General features: G+C 35.7%; 1 protein-coding gene across 3 annotated transcripts; it reads left to right on the forward strand.

Moving 5' to 3' along the window:
- The first annotated feature begins 341 nt into the window (after positions 1-341).
- Positions 342-23,986, forward strand: IA-2 (tyrosine phosphatase IA-2). 3 transcript variants are annotated; one of them, XM_076113655.1, is made up of 23 exons: positions 342-837; positions 13,836-13,925; positions 15,335-15,388; positions 15,528-15,591; positions 15,752-15,886; positions 16,001-16,094; positions 16,174-16,297; positions 16,393-16,914; positions 17,000-17,131; positions 17,443-17,595; positions 18,266-18,359; positions 18,464-18,553; positions 18,640-18,719; positions 18,808-18,875; positions 18,950-19,171; positions 19,270-19,424; positions 19,510-19,564; positions 19,688-19,909; positions 20,171-20,368; positions 20,635-20,801; positions 21,055-21,108; positions 22,016-22,193; positions 22,457-23,986. In XM_076113655.1, the coding sequence occupies exons 2-23, from the start codon at positions 13,841-13,843 to the stop codon at positions 22,583-22,585; spliced, it is 3,075 nt and encodes a 1,024-aa protein (XP_075969770.1). In that variant the 5' UTR covers positions 342-837; positions 13,836-13,840; the 3' UTR covers positions 22,586-23,986. The 3 variants fall into 3 exon arrangements, with proteins under 3 accessions (XP_075969770.1, XP_075969772.1, XP_075969771.1); XM_076113656.1 differs by lacking the exon at positions 17,443-17,595 and having other exon boundaries at positions 344-837; XM_076113657.1 differs by lacking the exons at positions 17,000-17,131; positions 17,443-17,595 and having other exon boundaries at positions 343-837.
- Positions 23,987-24,772: the final 786 nt, after the last annotated feature.

Below are 24,772 nucleotides of genomic sequence, written 5' to 3' on the forward strand. Positions count from 1 at the left end.
GTATTTATTCTGGTTGATATCACTGATATAACAGCGTTAAAAGTTTTGATTCTATGTTTAGTAAATTTATTAATTGCTGTATTTTATGTAAATAATGAAAAATATATAGGCCGGTAGGTACTTCTTAGCAAAAACTAAGCCATATATTTTTTCAGCAACTATACTGTCTCATATGTTATTAATATTTGATGCGGAACAAAGGCGAATGGCATTAAAGGTAATTTACGATAAATAAATAATATATGAATTGGCATTCTGTGTAAAAGAACCGACATGTCAGGGCCGCGGAGTGGTGTTATCGTAACAACGTCATTTACATGCAGGGAGCTACGCGCGATAACTTAGCGTGGGCGGCTGTGGGCGCTCTACCTCTATCCACCATTGTTTCGTGTTTACAATACATGCTAGTTATATTGTAATATACGGAGCTCAAGAAACTCCCTGTAACTTATATCGTTACATAATATCCCCGTAATTCGCGTCTGGGAGCTTTCACACGAAGGCTTGATCGTCGCGTTAGAGTTAATTGTGGACACTAGTGAAGTGGCTCCAGTGTAAGTTCTCTAGGCGTCCAGTGCTAATATCGCGTTATCTAATGATGATTGGTGTGTAACATCGTCGGTGCGTCGTTATGTAGGCGGCGAAGTGGCAGCACGTGAATGGACGGGCGCAGGATCGATAGAGCTGAGTGCGCAGACTCGCTCCGCCGGTACACAGCTGGCGGCTTCGCACCCGCTACCGACTCGACTCAACCTGTGTCTCAGTGCCCACAGTGAGGGAGCTAAGTGTATCAGCTGTATTTCGAACATGTTCCAGTGTTACCGGCGGCTCTAAACGGTGCGTAGAACCATCATTACATTTAGCTCATAGCCCGCACCAATTCATATGTGTTTTCCACTCGAAGTCGCCATAGCTGCATATTAACGGGAAACCTGTTACACGACACCTCATAACAATTCATTAGTTCTGTGAATGTTTGTTTATCAACCTAATATCGGACTCTACCTATCATCTAGTGCCTTCTAGAATAACTGTTACTTTTATTGAACATTATATTTTATCGACGTTAATCGATGCCGTGACGTTTTAACTGAGAAAGCTTGGTGCGAAGGCGCTCTACTGCAAATCAATCGTGAAATATCTACTATAATATTATTGACGATTTCGTGAAAATGTATTTACTAACAATGAAACTAATCCATGTTTAATAAATTCAGTGTTCAGGTTATAAAAATGGCATCAAGATACAGTTAGCGTGGGAGGTAAAGGGCATGAGTGCCTACGTCAGTGGATTCGACATAACAAACTATATAACGGCACGGAATCAGCACGATTTTCGCTTCTATTTCGATATGCATGAGGTTCAAAACAAATAGCTGGACCTGAATCGAATTTCAGAATCCAAAATCGACTTGTGGTAAACATTGGATATATTTAGATAGGCTTTTGGTCATAACAGCCTTAATTGCAGTTGTCAGGACTATTTAATTATACGAGACATGTAATATGTACAAGATTTTGAGATGTTTTTTTATTCAAGAAACGTTTCCTTTGTAAATAAATACAAAGGAAATGTAATTTTGCGCTAAATTACATTAGCTCATTCGCAGACAGTGGGAAGAATAAAACCTTTTTTATCTTTCTAATTAAGTAAAGTGTAGTTTAATGGACTCGTGCAAGCTTACAGCTACAGACTACTCGGAATGCATTAATTCCAGCTAGATTAGCGTTTATTCGTTTGGCTTGTGAATTGGAGTAGGTGCCTTCTAAACCGATCATAAGGTTTCTCTTCCGGAAACATCCGATCGAAGGATGAGCGGCTATTTTTAGCCATCCAAGATTATTGGCTCGGGGACTACAGACTAACAAATTCGTGTTTGCCCGCACATGGAATGGAAATATAATAATATGGGTCCGATCGACCTTTTCGATATTTATCTACGTAGGTATATTTGGGTCAACGTACCTGTAAAAGAATTTGTGACATCTAATATGATTGAAATAAGTATGTATGTACCAATATTACTTACTAGAGTAATAAATGTTGGAGTACCTACATGAGGAAAGTACACGACAGGATGGTGGGTGGACGGGTATTTGATATTGAATTACGCGGTAATGACTAAACGGATTTAGAAGGAATGTTGAGGATATCATATTTTCCCTTGGATGAGATAAACACGTCGTTCTGGAGGATGAACAAATTGAATTACTGAATCGTGCCGTTCTCTCAATTTGACTTTTAATCTTTGATACGAATCACTTTTAAGATAAATTAATGTTATCTTTAAACCGTTGGTTTTAACTATACCATTATTATTCTACCAGTTTAAACAGACTTGCGTATACTCAGGTAATGGAAAGATAATACGTTGTGTTATTCCTGTTCCTGACTGAAATGAAGTGTAGATTGAATTTAAGATTCCTGCAAGGTACTGCTTTTTTTACAAATAATATATAGTACATCCCTAGGATGATTGAGACACAAAAAGTTTTGAACATTTTCTACTCATCACTTTTAAATATTTGTAAAAGCTTCATAAAGGACATTAAAGTAACTTGCTTCGGTGCAACCGATTTTAAACATATGCCCTGAAAATTATAAGTTGCCTGTCCTTAGTAGCATTTTGGTGGTTTATTATTTTTCCCGGTGCTAACTACGAAAAAAAATTTTTCGTAGTTAGTTTTTCAAGCTACTAGGCCTTCCAATGTGATGTCTCGATTCTATATAACTAATTTCTAGGCAACCTTAGACAAAAATAACCCGTTTTATAATAAAATTATTTATATAACAGTAGATATTAATAAAGCTTCCTTTGACCACAACTCTATTGAATATCTTATTCTGCCGTGTTATCTTCAGCGTGGATTTTATAAGAGAACTCTTCAAAGTATTCCTAAAATAGACTGTTTGTTGTCCATTGATGTGAATAAAAGCTGTACAACCCGGGTCTTACAAAGGAGCTGAATACAAAAGTTCCTGGAAAATCTTGTTGGTGCAGTGCAGTATACAGACTTAAATAAACCACATTATCTACTCGTACGTTGTTGAACGTTTCTTAAATCGTTTTTCTCTCACAAAGAGTGTGTTTGATTGTACCTAGCTCTCTATTATGGTAAAAATCCTGGGATATAAGTATCCTGTGAGTAAATCCATGCTATAAACTAGCTGTGTACAAAATTTTATCCAGTTTCGTCAAGTAGATTTTTCGTGATAGAGTAACTAACATACATTATTCCACTCTTAAAAACTGTCGCAGTAGTACTAGTACAATTAAATAATTTATTATATTAGTGGAATGAGATGAGTACAAGTCGCGTTATATTTTATTTCTATCAAGTTCTTGATTCTATTAAGATAAAAAACGTAGGTAGTTTTACTTATAAACCTAGAAGCTACTACGTTTTAACTTAATCGCTTTATTATATCAGACATGGTGGATAAACTAATTTCTCTGTCGGAAGCGTTGCCAGAGGAAATGTTATTATTTAATACAATTTCCTACCTAGTAGCCTAGTAACTTATACTTAATAAAAATAGCATATTTTCTGAAAACTAGGACCGTAACAATTTATTTTAAAATGTAGAAATCCGTGAATTTTATTATATCTACAGTCAACTTGGTTAACTTTAAATCATTTGGGTAACATTGAACGTAAGAATTTGAACTCGTTTCGATTATTTTTTTCATAATCGAAACTAGTTCATATGAAACCAACACAATTGATAAAAGTTTGCAAAACTAAAATGAATCTTTATCAATTGTGTTGGTTTCATATGAAAAAATGATTCAAAGTTACCCAAGTTGACTGTATTGTTAATGGGTCTACTTTTTCGAAATGTCAGTAAAGTACTTACTTCTGAATATGGACAAATAATTATCTAACTTAATAAAGATTAGATTTGCACAATATTTCGCAACAAAAATACACTCTCTCTTCTACATACAGCGTATGAAGTAGAGCACCCAGTAATGACTTGATGGCTGGTAATTAGCATTTAATAGAGTGTCGTCTGTCGACATCAGATACACACATTAACTGAATTTAATTTTCATCGCGGGGAGGCGAGTACTTTACAGCTGTTTCGTACTGCAAATAGGCCATCAGGATACATAAAAGTTTGAGCACACGTGTTTCAATAGTTAACAACATGTTTTAAGAATTTCCGTTGGTTTAAGATTTAGACGAAGGGGGGGTTGAATCTACTTACTAGCAGCTTGAATTTCAGTCTAAAATAAATATTTAAATTCTAAATTTCTATATTTCCTTTCGATTGTTTTATTCATATACGTAGACAGCATAAATATATTGAGAAAATTCTATCTTAGTTCATAAAGTCACACTTACTTTTTCACACTCAGAATGTAAACATTATAATTATTATTAAAAAGTACTTGACGCTTATAGTTTACAGGTAACGTATAACTTTCCTGGGGTATATTTTATACTTTCATATTGCGCCGGTAGCGATTGGATAGTAGGGGATGGAAGCTAGCCTAAATTCATTAAGCAAATCCGTCTCCTAACCATGGCATAGATATCTAGTCGTAACTATAATACACTATCGTAATATATAAATAAATTCTACAACATTTCCCTTCGTTTTTCATTTGCGTCATTCATTCAGCACAGTTAATAAAATATTCAATCAAATAAACTTTTTGTACGGACCGGTTTATTGGTTAATTGAAGTTTTCACAAGCTTGGCTGTACACTACACCCACGCGTGACCTTTGACTTTACAAATGAATTCAAGATTTTAATTTTAATTAACCAGGTTAATTTTATTTGCGGCACTGTTTATAGTTCGCTGTCGAGGAACAACGACCAGTGGAGATCTCACCTTTATGACAAACTTAAAGTGCCATTTCAACTGTGTGTCTTCGTAAGTACTTCAAAGGTCATGTAATAACGTTATCGAACTTGCCAAGTTTCATATCTTCAAGATGCTATTAAACCAATAAAGTGCATGTAATCTGAAAAGTATTAACCACCAGTTCGAATAATCTCTAGTTAACGTGGGTGGGTTATTGTGGCCTGAGGTCTTGAGTATATAGAAGCTTGAGTTTGTCTACTTTCTGGTACTTACTACTTTTAGGTTTGTGGTCAATCTGATTGAATGAAGCAAAGAATATTGTGCAAAAACCTGTGTATACATACCGCTGTGTATATCAAAATATAGGCATGCTATTAAAAATATTAGCTTGTGAATTTCAATTCCAATTCGTTAGTCTTTATAGGTTCATCAGTAATAGAGTATTAGTACCTAATATTGGCGCCTATATCTACTTAAACTCATAAGTATCTGACATATCGCATTTAGTTCACGTAGCCTACCTAGTTCTCAGCTCTGTGTCACAATTGATTTTCGACTGGTCTAGTTTTGTGTTTGTGTTTACATACCTATATAGACCGTACCTGTAGATGTTTGCAGTTAAATGTGCCACTCTCTATATTTCAATGATGCTTATCGGCAGGTCAAAGACCTAGTTAGTGTTTTGATCGTAAGCTAGATAACGTAGGTTGCTACTGGTACAAAATGCCTTTGCATAAATGCTAGTCTATACTACAAAAAAAAAATGTTTACATCACGTTTGATACGCGTCGCAGTCGCGTTAGACGCACGTCGCCAACTAGATTTAAAAATGATAAATACCAAAAATCCTAATATCATTCGTTTTAGTAGACGGCCTTAGTGGCGCAGTGGTTAATTGTGCGATCCACAAATAGTTGTATCGGGTCTGGTTGTATTTTGTGTCCGTTATTCGTGTGTTCGTAAAGTCCCCGTGATAAAAGAGTAATTCTTAGTGCGACAGTTTTGTTTTGTAAAAAAAAGACACAGAAAACTTAAACTTATTATTTAAACTAACATTTCTTATTTTATTTTAATATTCTATTTAAAGTAGATATCAATAATTTATCATTCTTGTTTAAAATAGTTTACCCAGTAGTACCCGTGCCAATCCCGTTGTACAAACTTAAAGTCAAATAATTTATTCAGGTCACAGAGAGTTATATTATAATTTAAAGTTACGACACGAAGTTTGTGCGAGGTTTTCAGTTTAATTTGGGATAGAAGCTCGTCGTCCGGTCACCAATAGTTATTTACGAACTGCGCTAACTTTATAGCGAATTTACTTTCTACAATTTAAATTACAAACTCTACACGTGTATCAACAAACCTTTAAAAAGCGCCTGTTGGGTTCAACTCATATATTTAGCAGACGGTACCTTTAACCTTAGTCCTAACCTATTACTTCGATACAATCAATAGGTACTATGAATTTCTCAATAGATATCACAAACTTACCCGCGTAGTTGAAAAATCTAATCTAGTGGACAAGGTTCTCAATGTTCACGTTCAACGTCTAACACCACTCTCATAAGTCTATTCCCTGAATAAAAGAAAACAAAACAGTTCACTCAAGAAATATCGATTGTGTGAACGAGTCCACAGAGAGTCACGAACTCATAATACTTTATAGCTGTAGGAGAAAGCAGATACTTAAATAAATGTTTCTCGTACTCACCACTCAATGTATCGAATGCACTTAGCGTTTTCCGAGAGTGAATGAGTGAATGTCGCATGATACGTGAGATCCGCTACGAAGGCTTTATTGTTATTGTGGACTGATTTCAAGAAGAAAAGTGGAAACATTTTCCACGGTAACCGTTCTGTGGTTCAGTTGTATGAGTAGTATGAGTAGAATTCTAAGAACGCAAAATTCGGAACGGCTCCTCATACTTACTAACAATGTTTTAGGTTTAAAATCATTTTCATTACATGAACTGTCGCTAACAGGTTTTGAAATTAAACGAATCTGTGCTTTGAAGATCCGGAAAGCCAAAAGTCGGTACCAGTTGTTGTCTTAATTACTACCGTTCGTTAATTGACAATCCAAACAGCCGTCGTTAAGTGAGGACGGAGGGCATCAGGCGGGTGGAATTACTTTGGCATAAGGGTGATCACCAACTAGAATAAAAAAAAAAGAACTCAGTGATGTGGAGCTTGTTATGTCTATTACTGTAAAGAATGCAAGCCTGTTCTAGGGACACTCAAGTAAACTAGGCAATCTATTTTTAAAGCAACATATAATATCCCTCGCGACTCGTAGGCACTAACTGTCCGAGTTATAAAAGTCTATTCTCGTTCACATCCGTCGCATTTCCTATTTATGTTCGGCTAAATCAAGAAGTTTCATAACTTCATAATACTTTCAGAGATGTTTATTGTTCCCGGTTGGATCAACTTTGTATTTTTGGATACCTTTAGGAAACCACTTTCGATTTGATTGCTGAACTTTGTAAAACATTATGAAGTGTTTTGAGTGTTATTACTTTAATTAAATCAAGAATTGAATATTAGGGACTTTATAAAGCGTTATAGAACTGAAACTGAACTACCTTATATACAACATCTTCACGTTTTATCCACATCTACAGGGTGTCCCAAAACTCAACGATAATCCGAGACAGGATGAAAGGCCAAGTCATACCGGTTCTAGGAAAAATAAAAAAAAAATTCCATATCACTTAGTTCAGCAATAATAGACACTTTTCAAAAAAGTTGAAATTCCACACCCTTGGTCGCATTTTCAAGTCCTGTGATCACCAATGTCACAATTTCGCTGTGTTTTTTTTAATTTCGTGATCTTAATTAAATATGCTATTAATCGTATAATAAATTAATGCACAAAACATTGTTAATTTAATAAATAAAGTTAAGTTTTAGTGAGGCATCTTTCTCAAAAATATCGTTAGTCAACTTTGACGCTTCATACTGAAAAAAAAATGTACTACACTACCCTTGGCAAGTTATTTCAAAAGTTGGCGCATTTAATCAAGATTTCAAAATGGTATAATATTTGCAACTTTTCTTGCCATTAAAAATGTTATTTTTATTTGAACGAAGAGTATCCTCGCAAATGGATCGGACGCAGTGGTACAATTTTATGGCATCCTCGTTCTCCCGATCTAAATCCAGTAGATATTTTTTACTGGGAATGCATAAAAGAAAAAGTTTATTCGAAATCAATACAAAATTTATCAGAACTTAGCCAGAAAATTGACACAGCGTCAGAGGAAATAAATGCAATGAATTTTGATTGACTGGTGCAAAGGTCTTTTGTAAGGCGTTGCAGAGCCTAAATTCATGCTAGAGGAAAACAATTCGGAATTACTTTAGTTTAAGGAGAATAATTAAATAAGGTCGATGGTTCGTTCATTTTTTTTTTATTATTATAACCTATTATGTTTATTACATTAAATATTTGTTATGGACTGACTCAATTACCTCTTTACTAAAAATAATTGCTTTCCTCTGGCACGAATACAGGCTCTGCAACGGCGTACAAAAGATTTTTTCACCAGTCAAGCAAAATTCATTGCATTTATTTCTTCTGACGCTGTGTCAATTTTCTGGCGAAGTTCTGATAAATTTTGTATTGATTTCGAATAAACTTTTTCTTTTATGCATTCCCAGTAAAAAATATCTACTGGATTTAGATCGGGGGAACGAGGACGCCATAAAATTGTACCACTGCGTCCGATCCATTTGCGAGGATACTCTTCGTTCAAATAAAAATAACATTTTTAATGGCAAGAAAAGTGGCAAGTATTATACCATTTTGAAATCTTGATTAAATGCGCCAACTTTTGAAATAACTTGCCAAGGGTAGTGTAGTACATTTTTTTTTCAGTATGAAGCGTCAAAGTTGACTAACGATATTTTTGAGAAAGATGCCTCACTAAAACTTAACTTTATTTATTAAATTAACAATGTTTTGTGCATTAATTTGTTATACGATTAATAGCATATTTAATTAAGATCACGAAATTAAAAAAAACACAGCGAAATTGTGACATTGGTGATCACAGGACTTGAAAATGCGACCAAGGGTGTGGAATTTCAACTTTTTTGAAAAGTGTCTATTATTGCTGAACTAAGTGATATGGATTTTTTTTTTATTTTTCCTAGAACCGGTATGACTTGGCCTTTCATCCTGTCTCGGATTATCGTTGAGTTTTGGGACACCCTGTATATTACTGTTTTTTTCTCTGACGAGAGTGGTGTGGATTGTGGCCATTATTACGTATACCTACAGCAATTCATGTATACTTACATACATTCATATACATATGCCTCAAGATCTTTTGGAGGTTAACAAGACCCGAGACTATATTCGTTCTAGCGTAGCTAAGTATAAAAGCCCGTCAGTATAAAAGCGTCTACTTCTGTGCTACCTGTGTTGTTACTCTAGTTTTTCATTAGCAAATTACCTGTACAGCTGCCAAGTGCATAAATGTTTTTAAACTCTCGCGACTAGTACACATAATATTATAATGCAACGGGTCTTATACGCGATTGAAAATTTAAAGGTTAGGATACCTTATTTGCTGCCCGACGTTTCGATCGCATTACAACGACCGTGGTCACGAGCTGACTGATGTGGCTGCTAAGCGTCGTCTTCTTGCGGCGCGAGTTTCGACGCCTACCCTCACTTGGTTTTCACTTAGTGTACATTGTTCGGAATTGTCGGTACTTCGACACACAACACTAACGACGTCTTTACACTGGCGCGTTACGTCATGCCGGCGACGGCTGCACTTGCTGATGACAGGATTCCACGTAGATGATAAACGGTATCCCTCTTCACGGTTGAAATTGGTATGTTTTTTGATTTCAACCGCTTCTCGTACTATCCTGGAGTAATAGTGACGATCTGTGGAGAGGACCCGGGGTTGATGTAGCTCGATCCAGTGATTGGTTCCTGCTTCCAACAAGTGCTCAGCTATCGCGGATTTGTTGACTTGCCGGTTCTTGTTCATACATCGGACAGACCAAAAGAACAATAGCTGAAAGGGTCAAGGAACATATCGCAGCTGTCAAGAACCGGCAAGTCAACAAATCCGCGATAGCTGAGCACTTGTTGGAAGCAGGAACCAATCACTGGATCGAGCTACATCAACCCCGGGTCCTCTCCACAGATCGTCACTATTACTCCAGGATAGTACGAGAAGCGGTTGAAATCAAAAAACATACCAATTTCAACCGTGAAGAGGGATACCGTTTATCATCTACGTGGAATCCTGTCATCAGCAAGTGCAGCCGTCGCCGGCATGACGTAACGCGCCAGTGTAAAGACGTCGTTAGTGTTGTGTGTCGAAGTACTGACAATTCCGAACAATGTACACTAAGTGAAAACCAAGTGAGGGTAGGCGTCGAAACTCGCGCCGCAAGAAGACGACGCTTAGCAGCCACATCAGTCAGCTCGTGACCACGGTCGTTGTAATGCGATCGAAACGTCGGGCAGCAAATAAGGTATCCTAACCTTTAAATTTTCAATCGCGTATAAGACCCGTTGCATTATAATATTAAGTGCATAAATGTTCGCTCTTGTAATAAATATCCCTTTCAGTCGCTTAATGCCCCTCGTTCATTCAACGCATTATGTAATTAACTTTCTAACAATACCCTTTTCAATTAATTGTTTCTCAAAGCTTATATTTTCTCTGCTCAACGACACAAACAAAGCCTGTCAAGTTATAATTTCTGAGAAACCTGAAAATAGATTTCAAGTTTAAAGCTTCTCTGACAATATATAAATCATATGGCAACACTGCACGCCTACGCCGTAGCTGGCTCGACGCCCACTGAATCAACGTGCGAGGTCAAAAGAAGAAAATTTAATAGAAAAATGGAATATTGAAATAGAAAAATGTTAAAGGTAGCTAAAATGTTTAAAAGATTTGTTACCACGTAGAAGCCTATCTAGCTTGGCCTTTCCATAATAGAATTATCTGTTTATTTATTCAGTGAACAATTTTCTGTTCATTTACTGGACAGGTGATCGCTTAAAAGCATTTAAAGTAAAAGTTTTTATGTAGACCACTTATTTTACCGTCTATTGAAACTATACAGCAATATTATATTCTTAGAGGTTTAGAGGAAAATTTCTTATTCGTGTGAAAATACAGCACTACGTCCCCTCTTAAGTTGCAAACTCACTTACGTAATGATAGGTATCCGTATCGACCGAAGCTTCATTTCACGGAGTTACGGCTAATGTATTTTATATTTACCTTGTAATAAAGTTTCGGGACTGTCTGACTTGGCAATTATGTCCTAAACAAAACGTCAAAGTGCTCCTAAACATAAATAAAGACGCTCCGACCCCAGCTGAATTAATTTACAATCTGAATTAAGACACATGGGTTGAACAGGCGAACACACAGGTAATCAAGATGGATTGCTCGAAGCTTTCGCTATTAGTGTAATTATTTGAAGCCGTGTTGTGTAGTATCCGTGGGAAATTGATTGGGCTTTCCATCTGTTTTTCTGTAATGTTCAAATATTTATTTCATTGATTTGCAAAGATTGTTAGAATTGCGGTTTCTGTTCTTATAGTTAAACAAACCATAACATATTTATAAGCTTTCCAGGTTGTAATGTTAGGACTGGGTACAAACTAATGGTGACAGGGCTGAAATACGAACTCGCGACCTCTTTTCCGCGAGTACAATAAGTTTTGCGCACTGTTACGCGATAACTATATACCTACGTATGTTATGGAGATTGGAGCGTTACAAGACTTTAACATTAAACTTTTCATAATAAAAAGGCAATTAAAGCAAGTAGATATTTGTATAATTATAGCCATTAAACAAAGTACCTCTTTGTACCGCCCACGTACAAACAGACATACAAGACAACAATACAGACTGAGAGACAAATATCATATTCTGTGACGTAAATACGTTTGAGCTGACCTGTGACATTTTAGTATCTGTAGGTGTACAATGATAGTTATGGCTGTACAGCTGTGGATATGTGACGTATGTATTCAAAAAGAATTTATAAGGCAATTTACCTATTGCTTACGTATTATTCAGGCTTTACAACTGTTTTTCAATAACATATTATCAGTGAAGCAGGCCTGCTAGGAGGTTTCCTACTCTTTTCATTTTCTGTCGTTGCTTAGCAACTAAACTTGTACTCATTGGGTATCCCTTGACTCGTGTCTGTGGAACAAAAAAAAACTTCGATTCTACGTCTCTGTTTATCTTGCCTCTTTTTAATGAAAAATACATTTTTTTTTATTTATCTGCACTTTTTTATTCACAAGAACGAAAACGAAGAATATAATTGATGAGTACAATAGTAGGCTAATGTTCAAAACTTTATGTAATTAAAACAGTTATTGTATTACCCATGGCTGTGTACACAGACGATAAAAAACTTTTGTACAACAAAACAAGCATACGTGACCAATTCCGTGACCCAAATCTGTCGGAGTTTTACAAGTTTCATATTAGACGGACATAACAGCTTGTTGTTTGTGTTGTAACGACTACTGAAACATACTGTTACATTGTTTTTATGTAGCAAAAGGCTTTTTTAACCAAGTAATTTGTAACTGACATAGTTGTGTAGGAAGTATTGGCTATTTGCTGATAAGCCGCTAGATAAATTGCTCATAGAGATAATCTATTTAATGCGTCATAAATTATTATCACTCCCAATTCCACATTCAGGGAGTAAACAAGCCTCTATGAAAAAAGTAAATTAACATTCATATTGCGAATACAATTAAGCGTTAAATGTAATACGAGTTCTAATAACATCATGATTAGAAAAGTAATTTCTAATGCAAATAGGACCAAGAATTTCAATAAAAAGCTACTATGAAAGAATGAACATATTACGAAACTCATAACTCGTAGAAAAGCCGGCCTTCATTGCGACGTGGGCAGGCTTGCATATTGCAATCTCTAGGACCAATATTGATGTTCGTGACTTTCAGTTATATCTCCGTATTAAGTTCAGAAATTTAATATTTTATTTTCTTTGTTTGACGATAAATAAACAGCCTTTTTTCAAATTTAATATGCATTGGATCTCATGGAAACATCTTAAGCGAACTTTAAGTTTAAAATACAGCATTGATTAAGTTCAAATCTCGCCGGAAATCATGATCAGCAGAAGCAATTTCCTATCATGTTGGGTTTCATGTCACGGATCTCACAATTTCAGCTATTTCACTAAAGATGACGTAATAGTAATTTGCGGTTTTACCAAAATGTGGGTCTCATGAAACACGTGTGGCGGAAAATTTTGTGTGGAGTTTAAATCCCTTGGGCAGGTATTATCATAATCACTCCGGCCATGGTCGGCTATTAGTCCGGAGCTTGATGTTGTACCCTGCCTGCGAATATTATCCCTGCGTCAACTGCGGGCTCTGCAGCTAATTCCGTGGGATTAAAGTTGTAGAGTCGTGGGCACTTTTCATTTTACTGAGAATATACTTCGGATAGTTTGGCATCTACTTTTAATATATTCGACGTACAGCATTACGAAAATTTTGTTAAGTAATCACAATAATTTGCTCATTTCGTTTGTTTTCTTACATTTCGTGTAATTGTTATCTTACGGTTCGTTAAATAAATTATTATTCTGTCTTTAAATAATTAACAATTTGTGGTAATGATTTAAAAATAATTAATTATAAATGAGCTTGTTTGCCTCCTTAACGAGAAAACTCTAAAATAACTCTTATTAAATAAGATACAAAATGTAAACATATCCAGACAGTTTTCCTGGAAAATCTTGTCAAAGGAAAACATGGACGGAAGCTAATTAAATGAACAGCCTTTGGACGTATGTTTATAAAGCATGTTCGAGTTTGAAAGTTAGTTTCTTTTTCATTTTGGTCTTCATGTTTGAGAACGGATTTAGATTTCATTAATAAACTCGTGTGGACGTAAGTTTTTTAGTTTCGTTTTTTATGCCGTGTGTGGAAAGTTAATTAATATGTGTTGGTTTGTTTGTGTAGATGTGATGTGCCGCCCGTCAGTGCGGCAGGCTTTGTGGGCGCTGGCGTTGCTCTGCACGCTGGCGCCCTCGCACGCCGATGGAAACATAGGTAAGTGTAGTATTTACATCATTAACATTTAGCTATATTTAGTACTTAGAAATTTCTATATTCTAACATTTAGTACTTAGAAACCGGGAGTAAGAGTCATCACGCATTTTTGACTGTCGTTAGGCAACTATCTTTAGGCCATTGATTGGTCCCGGAAAACAATTGGTCATTGCCGGTCCTGAGCTACGCGTCCTAAAAAATTAAATCAAAGTTAATGACAACTACCGTAAACTAGTTGCTTGGTCGTTCAGTCGGCAATGTTTAATTTCTCCAACAGTAGCGTTTCAAAGAGCAACGTAAATAACACGATCAACCCCTAAAAGGATGTAATACTAAAAAAGGTTGAATAGATGAAAGCACAAAAGGTCTTTTTACACATTTATTGTCTGGAGAATATAATGTAGCAATATGAGATGTCCATTTGTGAGTTTAATGGCCAATATGGGATTTACTTTCACGACCTTCTGACCTTTCAATGTTATTCAAAGTCTTGGCTTATTGTCTGCGTTTACTGTGCTCTGAATCTGTGAATAGACTACGAATAATTTATAACAGATACAATTAATGTCGGCTAATTTAGAGGTTTGTTTAAGACAATTCAATTGCGGTTAGAGCTGCCCTAAGTAAAAGGTTATATTATTTATTCAAACGTGCCGAGAGAAAAACTTAAAAATATATTTACTTTATAAACAGTCATCACTTATATAATGCTGATAGAAGATTTAGGCAATCTATTTTTACCTCTAAAGAACTTTCTTAAAAAGATAATATTTTTAAAGCTTGACGATTAAATAACATAGAAATAACTATTAATAATTTTACCAGTAATATTGTGCTGCTAGTTATTTTCACTTGACAAGATAAATACCCACGAAAGGGAATGTTATCGTAACATTTTCCAATACATTATATAAATTACGAGCAAATATTATATCGAGAATTCTTGATCATTCGTAAGTCCTGGGGATATTAATAGATCTAGGTAAGGTATTAATACTCTTCAATATATTTCTGTGTTATTTTCCATGCTTACGTTAAGAGTCACCTTTTTATATTTGGTGGCTAGTTAAGTAATAGCGTCTATGTAAACTTTACTCTAGTACTTACAAAAGTAGCGATGGTTCGGGATATATGTCACTCACTTGATTGGTTATTTAATCATTAGAAGGTACATATGTAACTCAAAGACTTTGATTGACTTTTTTGCTTATTATTCTGGAATAGAATGATGAAATTGGTCATAAGACAAATTTCTTGATGAAGAGTAACCTTAGCCATAAAAATCTACTTTTAATACATAATTACTATACCTATAAGCAATTCAATAATATTTTAGAAATCACGTAGTAAACAACCAATACCTTCTCTTAAAACGGAATAGACTACTGACAAGTATATTTGTATTCCAGGTTGTTTGTTCAGCGCATCATTATGCGTGGAGGGAGTGGAGTGGTGCTACGACGGTACGTTCAATAACTTCACAACTTATAATGGGAAAACTTTTCATAACTCATAACAATCTTAGATATCTCACTAGTCAGATACAACACCATTGAATACAAGGCAAAACAACATTTTTATGATGGTGAACTTTGGTTCCAGATTTCGCTTTCGGTAAATGTATACCGGTGTTTGAGGAGGAAGCTGACGAAGGAGCTCTTTATCAGTAAGTAATTATGAAGAATGATCAATATGTCTATTATAAAATTCATACGTTTTATTATCTTTACTCAATACATCTTCGTCGCATGTCTAGTTAGAAATAGGTAGTTGTGGTCTCAGTAAATATAAGCTATAGTTTTAATTGTTATGCAATGTTTGTGCAGATATGACATGAGCTCAGAGCAACTCCAGTGGTTCGAAGGAGAGCTACAGCGGCTAGCATCGCGCGGCTACAGATGGGAACACGCGTACACGCAGTGTGTCCTGCAAGCGATGCTCTACACTCTACGACAAACCTTGTAAGATTTTATAAACGATTCTTTTCACTTTCCGCTTATTTTTTGTATAGTGAAGTAGATTATTCTTAGCCCAAAAGATTTTATACTAAAAATAACTTTTTTTCTGTTTTGTAGTGACCCAGCAACAGTCAATACCAAGATTTGTGAACACTTTGCCGACCCGAAATTAGACACCGAATCCCCGGAAGATACCGAAGAAAACTTAGAAGTGAGTTCTCAAATAGCATTCAAGTGCTGCTTAAGTATTTAAGGAAAATAAATATCAAACAATGAAATTACTTTTCCAGATTGAACCCGATGAGACGGCGTACGTCCGTTTCACACCGAACTCGCCACTCTCAGATTTTGCAAACGAAGTATACAACCCGCCTTTCAATGCGGACGATGTCCCGATCCCGTATATACCCAAAAGTAAACATCTTACTAAAATCATCCTTTATATAAATTTAGTTTACCCATAAAATAATAATTGTTATCACCTATAATCATATACGTATTTTTCTCAGATGATGAACTCCCAGAAGGTGAAACGCCAAGTGACAAAATTCGCGACCTAATGCTTTTAGATGGCAGCGAGGAGTCTCCTGTCATAATGCCTTTTTCAGGATTCAGAGAAAGAATTCAAGCTGAACAACATACGAAACCAATTGACGACGACAATCGCATACCTAGTGTAATTCTTGACAATGAGAAAAAATCACTACCAGAAATGATGAACGAAAATGAACCTAACATGGGCTACGCCGATGAAGAGCGAGTGGGAGCTCATTTCCGCAAGATTAAAGACAAAATATTATCGCCATATACTGCAGAATATATCACCAGCAGACACTATTCTCCCTTGGACAACGTTGTCCGAACAAATGCAAGGAAGAACTATAAAGAAAGTTTCGCCCACAAAAGTTTTCCCTTTGAATATGAAAACCCTAGCGACTTACCTGAAGCAAGACCTTATACCGATGAGGACGGAATAGAAGAATTTAACATCGATGGTGGTAGTGGGGAACTAGACCCATATCATTTAAAAGGTAATAGTATTTTTTTAATTTTAAACGTATTTATAGAAATTAGTTATTAAGTTTGATTATAAAGCGGTATTTTTGCGTGATGCAGATAATTCCCCTGCGTTGAATGCTAAATTAAAGGACTACTTGATGAATAGTTACAATTGGGGTGATATTAAAGATAGACAACAAGGTGCGCTTTATGCAGAAGGAGGACCACTGAGGGCAGACGAGCTACAGGGTTAGTCGGTTGCATGCTTTTAGTTTGTTCAAATAGCGTCATCTCCATGTAAAGAAGGCAATTTGTGTTGCTTCTGGCTTCGTTTGCATTGTAGGTACAAAAGCAACATTATTTCACAAGTTCTGTTGAAGTATTGACGTACAACATTTCAATTAGTTTTTACTCCTCAGTTTACTAATGTGTTATTTAATTTTTTGGCTGTTTCGGTTCACATAGGCTCCTTTATGTTAACGACCTCAACCCGTTATCGAGAATCAAACCAGAATGAGGGTGTTAATACGCAACAAAATGAAATACCAACGATGTTTCAGGTGAAAATTCTAAATTTTATCCCGAGGATATTCAAGATTTGCTTAATAACGAATGGGGCTTTAAGCGTAGGGAAAGAGACGATGTTAAAAAGCCAGGGCCACGCCCGGAAATACCACTGTTAAAGACTTTATTCAGCAATCACTCTGTGACAGGTTAGTGTCACGGTGGCCTGACTAACTGTTTTAGATCTTTGATGTTCCCTCAAACGATATCAGACAGGCTAACGCTGCATTACACTTACAGTATATTATTTTGATAATCGCACTTCCACGTCTTGTATAGAACACCGCACCATGTGTTTCCCTAACTCAGCACATTTTGATTTTTTTGTGAGACACAGAGCATGGGCTGTTATAGTCCTCTGTATAAAACGTGTTGCCTATGTGTGATTACGTCTATGTTTTGTTTTATACAATATGGCCGTTTATTTTGTATACTTTGATGTGTTATTTGTGGGACATTTATTAGCCCGCAGCTAGAGTGTATAAGATAATTTCGTCAGCTTATATGTTTATATGTTAATGTTTGATTGTATTTATGCGTTTTAAGTGCCTATATTGGTTGTTCTTTACGTTTTTATGCGCTTATTCTTGATACAATATCACAAATTTTAAAAAGCTTTTGTCGTCAACAAATATAAATTAAATTCTTTCTTGTTACAATGCTATCTATCCTTTATGCCGTAGGTAAACTAATTGGATCGAAATTATTTATCCTCTAAATGCAAAATTATGCATGTTAAAAGTTCTAATCGGTGTTGTACATAAACCAATGTTGTTTTAGTTAAGAATTTGACAACTTTTATGTGATGTTTTATTTTAGCACGTAGCGGACAACACCCGCAAGTGAACGACAAGTCTATTGATCACAATCGAAACATTGATCCTTCATTCGCCTACGTCAAATTTAATAATAGGTGAGATTATTTTAATACTAGTGCCTTACGAAATAAACACGAAGATGTTTTAATTTTGAATTACATAGGTATATTTTATGGATTTCATAACTATTTTGTATCAGGTTTCTCACCGACTGGCAGGAAGGCACTTCATTCATTTCAAGGCTTGAGGAAATGCTTGGTTTAGAGAAACACACTTTCACGCATCCTCGGTAAATGTTTAAAAGTCTAGCAATGCTAATGCAAGCAATTGTTTATGTCAGGCAAATTAAATTTTAATCCTCCATGTTGCTTTCAGAGTTGATTTGAGCGAAGTAACATTTAAAGTAGAAGCGAATAGTAAAGGATACAACGCTACGGAAGTTGCTAAACGAGTCGGTAAGCCTTCCACGATTTAAACACGTATATTTACACAAGATTCTATTGCCCAATATTCTATGTCTAAATAAAAACTGTTAATTTTCAGATGAAATGAAAGAAGAAGTGCGTCGTCAAACTGGTGCGCAAATAGTGGCTACAGGCATTGGTGGTCTGGTAAGCAAATTTCTGAAAATAATTCAAGGAGAAAAAATAACTTTAGTAACTTTAACATAAATAAACTCTTGCAGAACAAAGGCGAACCAATAAGTCAACACGTAGTGTCTCCGGATGCTTATCTCTTTGGACTCGATCCACCTGTTATATTGGCACTGGTCGGAAGTCTGTCCGTCTTGATAATCGGTGCCGTGGTCTTCGCGGTACTGTTGAAGCGAGACATGAGTGCTAAGAGGAAGCTGCAAGGCTTATCATCAGCTGCTGAAATCGATGCAGAGGCCAGGTTGGACTACCAGGTAACTTTGAAGAACTAACTGCAGCTTTCAAACTCCATTAGACTAAATATCTCTCTCATAATCAAGAAATTGTTTAAATATTATGTTCTTTGCGCCAGGAGTTATGTCGGGCGCGAATGTCAGGCAAGTGGTCAGGACAGCAGACGACAGCGGCGGCTCCGCCACAGCCGGCTGATCCTCCACAGAGGATCACTTCCCTTTCGCGAGAACCCGAAGGCAACTCACCTTCAACTAGGTCCAGCACTTCGTCATGGTATGTAGTTCCTCCGAGTTGTACTAATTGTAATTTTGTGAAAATGTATTGTGTATTAATTTTACGGAACATTTTTGCTATTCAGGAGTGAGGAGCCTGCTTTGACAAACATGGACATCTCTACCGGACATATCGTTTTGGTAAGTTTATTCAGAATTCTGCAATATTTTTTAATAATCTGTAAAAACAGTTCCATACTTGCTGACAGCCTCTTCGTATTTACGAAATATCAAAGAATAATTAAGCTACTTTCCTTATTTCAGGCTTACATGGAGGATCACCTCCGGAACAAGGATCGCTTGGAGCAGGAGTGGCGTGCTCTGTGCGCGTATGAGGCAGAGCCCTGCGCTACTACTGCTGCTTTGAAGGCAGACAATACCGGCAAGAACCGCTACGCTGATGTCCTGCCTTACGACCACTCCCGAGTGACGCTGAACACGCTCTCTAACCACCTTGGATCTGACTACATCAATGCTTCGACAATTGTAAGTACAATGTGACACAAATTTAGGAAAAAAACTGGTACAATGTACTTAATGTACTCGATACTACGAGGTAATCTCAGAAACTACTAGGCCAATTTGAAAAACCCTTTCATTAATAGAAAATTATCTATATACTTAACCTTTAACCCCGTTTCGTGCTTTTTTATTCCATATATTCATCCTTATTTATTTTCTGTATTTTAATCCTAGTAGTACTGGATTAATGCCGTATTTTATCCGATTCTTAACATATGTTTTCAGACGGACCACGACCCTCGCAATCCAGCTTACATCGCAGCCGCCGGCCCCATGGCGCACACAGCACCGGACTTCTGGCAGATGGTGTGGGAACAAGGCAGCGTCGTCATGGTGATGCTGACGCGTCTCACCGAGAACGGCCAACAGCTTTGCCATCGTTACTGGCCTGAGGAAGGATCTGAACTCTACCATATCTATGAGGTAAGTGTTAATAAGACGAAGTCATAGCCATTAAAACTTGTTACTATTTTGTACAGCACATACTATTCTCTTGAAAATCTAATGCTGTTATAGATACGCATAATCGCAGGGGTCGATTATAGCGATTTTATTTATCTTCTTATTCGTACCATTGTCCTTACATTCTACTTAGCTAGTTGGTAGCAAAAACCTTTTCAAAAATATACCTGAACACAGTTTCATTAGTGATACAACTAACAATGGTCTTCTTAATTTCAATGTTCCAGGTGCACCTCGTGAGCGAACATATTTGGTGCGATGACTACCTGGTACGAAGCTTCTACCTGAAGAACCAGCGCACGGGAGAGACTCGCACCGTCACGCAGTTCCACTTCCTCTCCTGGCCAGAGAACGGCGTACCATCGTCTACTAAAGCACTGCTTGAATTTAGGAGGTCAGTAAAACTTGTGATACTATATTTCTTTGTCTTGTACTTGTTATCCCACGATAAGTCTTATTTCCTTCTCATTTCTCAAAGAAACTTGTTCGGTTTAAGTTAATTTTACAATACTTACAATCGCCTGCCTGCCATTTTTTTGAGAGATTTATCTAAAAAATTGTTGGATTTAACTAGAACTTTGAATAGTTAAATTGTTGGTAATGAAAGGAGTGTACTAAATCTTTATTTTATTTTGTTTTTTTTTCAGAAAAGTGAACAAGTCATACCGAGGACGATCATGCCCCATCGTTGTCCACTGCAGGTAAATTTTCCAGTATAAATCTAGTGCTGTTTTTATTTTGGTACATTCATGGCTACGGATTAAATTATTTTCTAAAAGCGACTTTAATTTTATTACGAATCTTGATAATCGTGTGGTAGATCAAGATAATGATTACGCATAATTATAATTGTTGTCATTTTATTTTTCTTAGATAACAATATATTTCATAACAGTTAATCCGATTAAATAATTCAATTGTATGTTGCGTGTTTGATCTTCTATGCCTCAAAAAAGTAACTTTGATAGAGCAGAGGATAACTATTTATTAAATATACGAAATAACTGTCATTTACCTAGACAAACTACTATTCCATTTTCTATTATGTCAAAAAATATGGTCTGATTCGTTTCACAGAGGCAAACACCGTTTATCAATATTGTTTCAATGATGTAATAGGTAACCTAGTGATACGTGCATATCGCGACTTGGAACGAAAAACGTATTGATTAACTGTCGACGTATCGGTAATTTGCATGCGATTGATCTAATCAGATGATTGATGAAAAATACCTATTGCTATACTTTTTTTTGTAATCACGTATTGCTTTTCATTTGCCTTCGGCCTTCATTTCATTACGCCTACTTAATGTTCAATTAACTAATCGATATCTACTGAAAAGTCAAAGAACATGGGACAGGTACAATAAATGCTTAGGTCAAATTCTGCCTTAAATCTGATATGGTCATCACATATTTGTATGAAACTGCAGTTATGCACAATTTAATAATTCTATCTTTACATGATGTCAGTGCTTCTACTGTTATAAAGCACAGAAAAAATAATTTTACAGGCAAACGTTAACATCGCAAACACTTTATAGGGCAGCATAGTGGTCAAACATCTATAACAAGGTTGATAATTCAAAAACCCTATTTTAAATGCAGTGACGGAGCCGGGCGCACAGGCACGTACTGCCTCATCGACATGGTCCTGAACCGCATGGCGAAGGGCGCCAAGGAGATCGACATCGCAGCCACCCTGGAACACATCCGCGACCAACGCACCCGCACCGTCGCCACCAAGCAACAGTTCGAGTTCGTCCTCATGGCCGTTGCTGAAGAGGTAATGTCATTTTTCTTTTAGATATTTAAATATTAATCTTTTTATCAATAAAACCTGCTGAAACGTAAAGAAAAGGCTGTAACAAAGCCATGTCTGTCTGAATTCTTTAGATAGTTCTTGAATGCTAGCAAATTTTCCAGCTTGATTTTGGTCAATCAATAAATTTTGGTCAGTCAATGGATTACCAAAGCCAACCTCACGTTCAAAGATGAGACTCTTGCTTGGTGGGTTCATAAAGTTTTAAATATCTTCTTCTCTCATAGGTACACGCCATACTTAAAGCTTTACCGGCACACCTACAACAACTGCAAGAGAAAAAAGACAAGGAAAAAGAGAAAGAAAAGGAAAAAGACAAAGACGGCAACACTGAAACAAAGGAAAAGTCCAACTAAACGCACCGCGCGCTCACATGACACTTTATGTTTTACTTTACATTAGAACATGTATATTATTATTGTATTCGATTATTGTGAAATTAATGTTATTTAAATTTAACTCCGAGTTGAGAATTTCTTACGCAAAATGATGGTGATTTAATTATTTGTACCATTTTATCTTCGTTCAGACTCTGACTACTTATGACTATGAGAAAACCCCATCACTACTTATCCAGGAATAGACTGCATTACATTTTTATTGGAATTCTTAACTTGGATCTATGTGTTATTAGCTTAATGCAAATACTTTAAAATATTCTTTGTCCGTTGAAGATGTAGTGTAGGTACAGAAACTAAAATATTGACTGTCTCTACATTTAGGTGTGCCGTAATTTTGGCATTTATTTTTTTAAAAAGCTTTTAATATTTTCATAAGGAGACTTCATAATGAGCCTATTTATTGTATTTAGAAATTATATGACACAAACTATTTCATATTTTGTTAAAGCATTTATTTTAGCTTATTAATTGGAGTGTTGGAGACATGGTCAATTGTTAGAGTATCTAAAGGGTTTATTTTCAGTTGTACCTTTACATACTTTATTTTCTACTGTTACTGTATATTTATTATATTTAAATATAAATAAAGATTGATTAAAATGGCTAATTGTAATGTAAGCTACGAAGCATTTTTTCAATTACAAGTTTTCTTTATTTTAATTTTATTGTTCGTAAGTTACTTTAAATGAAAATATTTATTATTTACTGTGCATGAAATGCGTATCCTGTGAATTGATCTAGTCAGTAAAGTTTATTTAATCTTAATGATAAAAGATATTTCAGCTATGGTCACAGTCTGCTGTTCGTTAAATCTGTAGCGTTGTTTTGAAAATTGTTTTGTTCTAGTAGATGTTTACAAAAATTGAAATGTAGCGATGCTTGTGACCGTAGGAGAAATACTGATTTGTATCGTAATTTATTTGCTTTCTGTTTAGTCATCGTGTCTTTAAAGTTTTTAAGTCATATTGTAAGTACATTGTTATATCTACATTTTGCAACTTTTACCTAGTTACTTACAAACAAAAAGATTTACGTCTTTTGCAGAATCATATCCTAAACGAACGGAATACCTGAAAAAAATAATCAAAGAAATCTAAATGAAATATTTACAGCGTGTAGCAGAAACAATAGAGACATACTAATACGTGTTATGTACGAGATTTATATAAGATATATTTATTGCATATTATGTGGAAAATGTAAAAAAAAATAAACCTACCCACGAAATTATGGATGTAGTATTAGATGTAAGAGAAAATATATTTAACCGTATTTCTGTATGAAATTATATGTAGTTTTTATGTGAATGATTGAATAATGGATTTTGATTAAATTGTTTTAGGGAATAAGATAGAAGTATCCTAATTACCTAAACAAATCATCCTTATTCCTGATCGGCTCTATCACGAAACAAATTTAAAATATACAATTATTACTTCTTAGTGTTTATAAGAAATATATTATTATTCGATTGTCCTGCAAGTAGATACTTATTTTATTGCTACAATATGTACCACAAGCACCGACTATGTCAATGATACGGCGGATGATTGAAGCAGACTACGATGTGCACACGGTCTTCATCACGCTTCAGATAAAATTGCTCATCTGCTAACGCAGCATGACCTGTGAAAAAAACCCTTTAGTTCAGGTGACTAGACATTTACATGTACCTGTTTACCTAAATTTCTTCCATTCACATGTAAGTATGATACCTATTTGTTATAGATTGTGATTTGTGAGGTGTCACGTAATAGGTTTTCCAATGTGTTACGCCTTATGGAGTACCTACGTACTAGAGAACCTTAAGTCGTCTGCACGCTCAAGTGAGCAATTGAAGAACGATTACAACTTTGTCTGAGAGTGGCCAGTATCTACGTACAGACTTAGGTCATACGACAAAATGATTATGAAGTATTGCACGGTGTAGAAAATGTTTCTTTACCAGCATACCTACCTCTTCCCTGCCCCGATCAAGCGTGCTTTAATAGGGATGTAAAGTTAGAAGTATGTTATGTCGTGCATCAACATTGAATCTCTGTACCTGTAGGTAGGTATATTTTACCGGTAGGTCTTTCAAATTGAACACGCAACGCAACAGTATTATAGCTTTAAATACTTATTATTCCCTTGAAAAAGTAG

Source organism: Anticarsia gemmatalis, chromosome 4, assembly GCF_050436995.1.
Source record: "Anticarsia gemmatalis isolate Benzon Research Colony breed Stoneville strain chromosome 4, ilAntGemm2 primary, whole genome shotgun sequence".
Lineage (NCBI taxonomy): Eukaryota > Metazoa > Arthropoda > Insecta > Lepidoptera > Erebidae > Anticarsia > Anticarsia gemmatalis.

Coding starts and splice junctions, on each gene's coding strand:
- IA-2 (XM_076113655.1), top strand. CDS start 13,841: ATGTGCCGCCCGTCAGTGCGGCAGGCTTTGTGGGCGCTGGCGTTGCTC. Junction 19,425..19,509: donor AGGTCCAGCACTTCGTCATG/GTATGTAGTTCC, acceptor TTTGCTATTCAG/GAGTGAGGAGCCTGCTTTGA. Junction 22,194..22,456: donor TCATGGCCGTTGCTGAAGAG/GTAATGTCATTT, acceptor CTTCTCTCATAG/GTACACGCCATACTTAAAGC.